Source organism: Chondrus crispus, genomic scaffold (genome assembly GCF_000350225.1).
Source record: "Chondrus crispus Stackhouse genomic scaffold, scaffold_78, whole genome shotgun sequence".
Taxonomy (NCBI): domain Eukaryota; phylum Rhodophyta; class Florideophyceae; order Gigartinales; family Gigartinaceae; genus Chondrus; species Chondrus crispus.
The window spans coordinates 73,469-81,959 of record NW_005178710.1 but is presented as its reverse complement, the minus strand read 5'-3'; the positions used below and the strand labels follow the sequence as shown (position 1 = coordinate 81,959).

Genomic DNA, 8,491 nt, shown 5'->3' with positions numbered 1-8,491 from the left:
GGTCCCACATCACCACAATCCATGCAGAACAGCAAATACTTAATGACCATCCTGGATACAGCAACACGCTACCTAGTAGTAGCATTCCTCTCCACCCGCGCCCAAGTACCCCCCAGCCTCACCACAGCCATCCAGTCCATCGCGGGCTCAACAGGCAAATACCCGCTCATCGTAACAACCGACAATGCAAGGGAGTACAACTCCAAATACGTACAACAGTTCCTATCTCAGCGAGGCATCAAATTCAAGCCCTCCACTCCCTATACACCCCAGGAAAACGCACTCGCCGAACGGATTAACAGGACCATCATGAACTCAGCTCGCGCCGCACTAACACACAGCCAGCTACCCCAAGCGTATTGGGAAGACGCCGTACGCGATGCTGTATTCAAGTACAATCTAAGCTACCATCACGTAGTACAAAACCTCCCACATACCCTCTGGCATGGCTCGCCGCCGGCGATCGACAACCTCTTCATCTTTGGTCAACTCGGCTCGGTCCCCATCCTCAAAAAACCCAAACACAAACTCCAAACAAGCGCGCACACAGTGCGATACATGTACGGCATCGATGTCACACATGTCAAAGTCTACAACATTGCTACACGCAACTACCAGACTGTACGTTACAGCAACTTCACACCCTATACCAAGCGCAACGACCCGGCGCTCAGTACAAGCGCTGCCTTCACCACCACACAACGCCGCACAACCATCCCATTCACCATCACACCCGCGACACCTCCACCACGCACACGACAACAAGGGCGAAAATACCCTGACGCAACCGAGTGGGGCAAAGCACACAACGCAGGATTAGAACAGCTGGATCTCACGCAAGCAATCGACTGGGATCCACACAAACACCTACCGCCACGAAACGAAATCATCCCGATGACCATGACATACAGATACAAACCAACCACCAACGACCCAACCGCAGTCACTAGGAAGGCACGATGCTCAGTGCGCGGCGACCTCATGATTCCGGACATTCATTACGACCCACTCAAAGTTGCCACATACATGGCAGAAAAGTCAACCGTACGCATCATTTTCGCATTAGCCGCAGCGCACGACATGCACCTTGAACACTTCGACATCACGGGTGCATATTTGCACGAGGCGTATGAACACACAACGCCGGTATACGTCTGGCAACCCAAACGGTTTGACGGTTCTTACAAGCACGAAGCTGCCGCAGGGCAGCTCAAAGGCAACATATACGGCACTCCACCAGCCGCCCATACGTACTCAACCAAACTGTACCAACACCTCAAACAGCACGGTAACACTCAAACCAAATCCCATCCTTCCCTATTCTTCAAGCGCATGCGGAACGACATCATTCTCATCGCAGTAAGTATGGACGACTTTTTGGCAGCTGCCAGCACCACAAAGCTGAATGACGAATTCTACAACACACTCCAAGTCAAATACAAAGTCAAAAGGCTTGGCAAGCCAACATCGTACCTCAATTGGAACATCTCATACACACCAACAGGCATTCACGTCTGCCAGCGACAGCACATCCAGCACGTAGCGCAATACCTAAACATGGAAGACTCCATACCACATCAAACGCCATACACAGACGGTGCCGGCGTAGACCCACTGACACCAACAGAAACTGCAGATGACAAAATCACCGCACCATATCGTGCGGCACTTGGTGAAATCCGCTACATTGCGGACTGCAGCAGACCAGACATCAGTTACGACACAGCAGCGCTAGCACGAGCAACACAATATCCCACTCAACGCCACTGGAACTTCCTCAAAAGGACCGTCAGATACCTCATCAGCACAAAGAATCACGGTTTACTGTTCCCTCACCACAACACGGCACCCCTCCTCATAACATACGCTGACGCTGACTTCGCCAATGACCCCGTCTCAAGAAAAACCATCTCCGGTTCAGTATACCAAGTGCACGGCGCCACAGTGCACTGGCGTTCCAAGCAGCAACCACTGGTAGCCCAGTCCACGTGCGAGGTCGAGTATATAGCAGCCGCCGAAACTGCGCCAGACACCGTCTGGCTCCGCAACATGTTCACAGAGCTGGGATACACACAAGAACAGCCCACCACCATGTGTATGGACAACATCGCAGCAATCACCATCGCGTGCAACACAGCCCGGATAAAACGGCGTAAATGTATCGACATTCGCTACCACCTCCTGCAAGACCTCACACAACACCAAGCTTTGTCCCTCAAACACGTGCCAAGTCGGCGCATGTACGCCGACATCATGACCAAACCACTGAAACCTGCACTGTTCGAAGAACACCGTTCCAACCTTGGGATATACCCACGCAGCAAACAAATCCACTTCCAACCCCACGCTCATTGACCCGCAAACCGCGCGTCAGGGGGACTGTGATGACCCACAAAATGAAGATCATCGACGCGTGATCCACGGGCCAATCGCCCCATCCGCCCCAATGCTCCAGTAGCAGGTGATGACCCACAAGCCATGCCACGGGCCAGGCCACACCAATTGCCGTAGGTAGCACCATCAGAACAGAATAAAAGCTCGCCGTCGCTCGGCCCGCTGGCGCGGGACGGAGCGAGGCACGAGACTCTCTTCGTCACAGTCTTCACATGTGTTTCTACTGCTTGGCCATGGTACTGTACAACACACGATTCTTTAAAAGGGGGTTGGGGAGTGTTGTTCATGTGTGCCTCGATGGGTGTATTTATTGCAGTTTCGCGCACTGTACCTTTCGAAGGGTAGCTTATCAATTAAAAAAAGTGGGGTGACATGACCCCTTGCCCCTTCTTACTGGGCTCCGTTTGGGACTGCCTGGCCTGACCTTCCGGACATGCAAAATTTTACGTACATGTCCGAGCAACCCTGGTTCTCACCCCACACGTTCACTCTGCTCCCTTATTCAAGATTACAAGGACTATGGTAAGGATCGCACCATTTTTCTGAGGCTGCATTGAACAACTATCAATCTTCTGATGCAAACCTCCTCAGTCACCTTTTACCAACAATGATAATGTGCGATTACAGCCAGACGGGTGAGAATCACTCTTCAGATCGTGCATGTCTTCCATCGCAGACCAACAGAGCTGGAAAAACACACATAGCCTAGTAAATATATTGCACACTGCGCTACGGGTCTTTCGACTTTCGCGTTGGCAGATTTGGTCATGTGTGAGTGGGTAGCTCTTCATTTTCAAGTCCCGAATGGAAGAGGGAACCGACGTCGATTGCGCAGACGGAAAAATATCTTGCCGGCGATGATGGGGCATGAAAAAGCGGAGGGCAGGAATGGTCCATTCTTCGGATTTGTCAAATCTAGGGACTGTCGCACCACGCTCTCCGACCTTCTGCATATCGCCGTGTTGCGATGAGGTGGTGTTAAAGGTTTTCAAACTGGTAGAATCGCTGTTGGCACCCTCTTCAATGTGTCTGCGGATTCTTATTTTCTAATTCTTCCGCGGTCCTACGGGAACCTGGTTCAACGCTCGCTCGTAGTGCAGAACAAGGTATACCAGCAGGCAGTCATTTCCAGTCTTTCGCCTGCTTATCTTTGATATGCTTGAGATGGCGAAATTGAGCAACTCTTCAGATGGCAGAAAAGTTCGGCATAAGCGCGTTGAGTCGTGCCACGTCCAGGCGCTTGCCGCATCGAACACGTTGGCCGCGAAGGAAAGTTGCCACTCTGCATGCACTTAATGCGGAGCGCGGGTAACACACGGATGAGTGTCCACGATGAGCACAGGGTCGGCATTGGTAACAACAGGGGAGCTCTATCTTACTGGCCTTCTTTTCGGTGCCATTTTGAATGACAGGATCTTTCTTTCTAATTACGGTGGAGGTCGGATTCCTGAAACGGATAAGTCTGCCAGTTGCCTTTATTTTCAGTATTGATGAGGGCGGCGGCTCGGTTGCACATGCATTCCTTCTCGAGAAGGGCCTGCGGGAACATCCCAAGACACCTTCCAGTATCGTGGGATATTGAAATATGAGGAACCTTCCGAAGAAAGACTTGCATCCGACTTAGGAGGAGTTCCAATACTTGTGTCATGGCAACTCCACCGCTCGTACGGCCTTACTCTTCACTCCGTTGGCACACCTTTTCAGACCAAATAACCAAGTTTCTTCATGGCGAGGACGTTGTCACCCTTCTCGATGGCGCTTTCATAAAGTTCCATAGCTCGTACCGCGTCTCCCTCCACTCCCTCCGCACCTTCTTGCAGCAAATAACCAAGATTTTTCATTGCGAGGACGTTGTCACCCTTCTCGATGGCCCTCTCATAAAGCTCCCGAGCTCGTACCGCGTCTCGCTTCACTCCCTCCGCACCTATTTGCAGCAAAACATCAAGATTTTTCATTGCAAGGACGTTGTCACCCTTCTCGATGGCGCTCTCATAAAGCTCCATAGCTCGTACCGCGTCCCGCTCTACTCCCTCGCCACCTTTTCGCAGCAAATTACCGAGACAAACCATCGCGTCGATGTTACCCTTCTCGATGGCGCTTTCATAAAGCTCCCTAGCTCGTATCGCGTCTCGCTCCACTCCCTTCGCACCTTCTTGCAGCAAAAGACCGAGATTAAACATCGCACAGTCGTCGTCACCCTTCTCGATGGCCCTCTCATAAAGCTTCATAGCTCGAATTGCGTCTCGCTCCACTCCCTCGCCACCTTCTTTCAGCAAATTACCAAGATTATTCATCGCGAGGACGTTGTCACCCTTCTCGATGGCGCTCTCATAAAGCTCCATAGCTCGTATCGCGTCTCGCTCCACTCCTTTCGCACCTTCTTGCAGCAAAAGACCGAGATTAAACATCGCAAAGACGTTGTCACCCTTCTCGATGGCGCTTTCATAAAGCTCCATAGCTCGTACCGCGTCTCGCTCCACTCCCTCGCCACCTTCTTTCAGCAAATTACCAAGATTATTCATTGCGAGGACGTTGTCACCCTTCTCGATGGCGCTCTCATAAAGCTCCATAGCTCGTACCGCGTCTCGCTTCACTCCTTCGGCACCTCCTTGCAGCAAAAGACCAAGATTATTCATCGCGAGGACGTCGTCACCCTTCTCGATGGCGCTGTCATAAAGCTCCATAGCTCGTAACGCGTCTCGCTCCACTCCATCGGCACCATTCTGCAGCAAATATCCAAGATTAACAATCGCGTCGATGTTACCCTTTTCGATGGCGCCCTCATACAGCTTTATGGCTCGTACCGCGTCTCGCTCTACTCCATCAGCACCTTTTCGCAGCAAATTACCGAGATGAAACATCGCTTCGATGTCACCACGCTCCGCGATCGCCCGCTCGTATAGCTTTACAGCTCGTACTGGGTCTCGCTTCACTCCCTCGGCACCTTCTTCCAGCAAAAGACCGAGATGAAACATCGCTTCGATAGGCACCTTAAAAAGAAAGAATTGCATCAGTGACCAGGGACTTGGAGTTGCAACCATTTGAGCGATGACAGCTTCCGGTCGATTCTCATACCGCAGACGAGCCTTTTCCATCAGGATTTGGAGCCATATACGATAACTCTCGAGAGGGTTCCGAAGAACTACTGCACAGAACTTGAACGCCCTCGCTGCTGGTTCATTCGATGCTGCCTTAGAGCTGCGACTGTAGACATTCCCAAGACCTTCTAGACTGTATATAGTTGATCCATAACATCTCTTCCGTAATGCACTTCGGAAAAGACGAAGAGCAGTGCAACGATGCCGACTTTGAAATGAGGTGTCGATGTTTTTGTCTTGTTCTGCTTCGCTCTGAAATTTTAGGGCGAGAGTTACCTGACGCATGGCAAACTCATTGAGCGTAGGCTTCAGATTGATATCAACGTATGGGATGCGGTTCAAATGAGGTCTCAACAGAACACTGTCTCCATCCACAAGGTCCTCCGCGGAGATGACTCCTCCGTCTATCTGCTCACGTAGAATGTTTTCACTCCTCGACGACGGTGTGCCATTGTCTCTTTGACGCTCTGCACTGAGAACAAGACTGGCGGGTAATGTCGAATTACGTGTGGCGTTCATTGGCATGTTGAAGGTTTGAGTTCTGTTGGCGTCCATGTCCTCGCTCGCACCATTCTGATACCACTTTTCGTAGGCGTTTCGAGTGCTGGAATTGTTTGCAGAATCCTCACGTCGTTCCGCGTCGACAAGGAGGCCGGGGTAAATACGAAACGTATGTTCGTCCAAGCGTTCGATTGGAAACATGAGAAAGTGAATTCCGGCAATGCCACCCAATATTTGCTTGTTGTTGGCTGCAGCATCTGAGACACGGTAGTCGGCTTGCAAAGTGACAGTGCCCTCAGGTCCCCCTACACCGGCGCCGGTATCTCTCTGATTGGATTCCTCATTAGAAATAGTAATATCGGCGATAATCTTTTTGGTGACAATAGCCATCATCCTTCGCTGACCATCCCGGAAGCGGAAACCGGTTTCGATGATCTCGAGAATCTTGGTGAAAAAGAACTCCGCGTTCTGCCAGAGCAGCTTCTGTAGCTTGTAGCCATGATACTTTTCGCAGTTTGAGACAGTGAGGGACACGTCGCGTGAGGCGGTGCTTGTCCTTTCGCGATTCCCCTGAGCTGTAACGACACCGAGCAACCTGGCGTCCAAAGCGACACGAACAGAGTCCTCCGTAGCACTAGCCTGACTAACCTGAAAGGCTACTGGCGCTGCTTCGACGTTCCTTTCCATATCATCAAGGAGATTATCGACTACTTCTTTTTTCTCGGTGGTTGCACCATTAGCTGCATGCTCGTCCTGATAGTCTTTGCAAATTTTCTTAAGGTTGGCGATCGTAACCGCAGGCGGCTCATGGCGGCAGTCCGGGTCAGGGTTGACATAGAGCACGCCAAATAGCTTGAATTGGTCGGGGATCATTGGGCGGAAAAGCGAGAAGGCGGAGAGCAAGCAATCGAGTTCTTCATGGATTGTCTTACACGGTTTGGGCAGTGGTGACTGTGCTGGGGTCGGAGACGGTTGAACGTCTCCGCGACGCCGGTTTCTGAACCCTGGAAAAGCGCGACGTCGCGGTTGTGGCGGACGTGAAGTTGGCTCTTTCGTCATGCTAGAGCGCAAGGAGGGGAGAGTGGTTGGGAGGACAGGCGGAAATGGAGAAGAAGGGTTAAACGGGGTGCAATGGGTTACCCATGTGCAAGGTACATGCGGTATGGCACAGGCGGGAACACGGGTCGATGGCGGACATAGGGAGCGTGGACTTCCAAGGCTGGGGCATGGCTTGTGCGGTAACGGTGGTGATGCCGGCGTTGGTGCCGTTGTGATAATTGCGCAGGTCGTGTGCCATGAAGCTGCGCCACTTGAAGTGTTCGGGGTAGCACTGAGCTTGCGCAGATGAAGTATTGAGGTTGCAGAGCTTGTCAAAGGTCTTTCATGTTTTTTGTTGTTTTTTGTTACTATTACAGTATTATGATAAGGTATGCATTAAGTTAACCCACAGCGTACACCAGAGGTGTAAGTAAAGAAACATTATTGCATTTTTTAATGAAACTTTTGATACCCAAATACGTTCAACTGTACAAGGTCCTCATGCTCTGAATCTTTACAGTACTATATGACTCAAAAGCTATCTCCGTCGAGACGAGCAGCCACACAAACCCCTCAACGATCAACGATGGTGCCGGAACCGTTGTGCCTGAAGGCGGCAAGACCGTTCGCACGGCGGCCAGCGCCCATTTCCGCCATTTGGTTCGCACCTTACATTGCAGCCGATGAATCTCGTCATGATGCACAAGCAACTCGTCAACCCCTTCTGCTGACGAGTGTACAAGCGCGCGACCACCGCCCGGGCCCCTCTAAATCACTCACGCAGTCTGCGGGACAGCGCGAGGCACTCTGGAACAAAACTGAACAAAACACCGCCCCATGCACTGCCGCGGCGACGTGCACGCGGGCGAGCACGGCGCGGGGCGTCGGTGTTGCGCGCCAAAACAACATGTAACGACGCGCGGCGCCTCCTCTATGACACGGCCATGGCGGCTCGCAGGCGGTTCATGCTATCCTCGCCGAAGCCGCACTGCACGAGGTAGTCCTCGACCGAGCCGTAGCGCCGGTCGATGAAGCGCAGCGTCTCGTCCATTACTTCCGGAGGGGCGCCGAGCCATTTCAGCGGCGTGAGGCCCGCGTCCTCGAGGCGGGCTGCGCGAGGAAGGAAACAAAACAAGCGGTGTCGCGACACAAGTCAGGCGATGAATTTTTGAGAGGGGGGAAGGAGAGAGGCCCACCAGGCACAATTCTGCAAAACACATACCGCAATAGTCTTCGCGCAGGGCGTACGGCCCGTTTTCCCATGTCTCGCGGCTTTTAGCATAGTCGCGCAAGATGTCGCGGCGGCCGACGCCGAGCACGGAGAGGATGAGAGCGGCGAGCAAGCCGGTGCGGTCCTTTCCGGCGGAGCAGTAGAAGTACACGGGGCCCTTTCGCTCGCCCTCCTGCGGGGCGACCACGTCCACGACGAGGCGCACGGCCTTGCCCATGGCAGCGGCGCC

At 52.6% G+C, this 8,491-nt stretch overlaps 1 protein-coding gene; it reads right to left on the bottom strand.

The window, feature by feature from the left end:
* Positions 1-2,686: 2,686 nt before the first annotated feature.
* On the bottom strand, positions 2,687-6,011 carry CHC_T00008398001 (Sel1-repeat containing protein). XM_005711195.1 is given in 2 exon segments: positions 2,687-4,094; positions 4,095-6,011. The coding sequence occupies 1 exon segment, from the start codon at positions 6,009-6,011 to the stop codon at positions 4,095-4,097; it is 1,917 nt and encodes a 638-aa protein (XP_005711252.1). The 3' UTR covers positions 2,687-4,094.
* Positions 6,012-8,491: the final 2,480 nt, after the last annotated feature.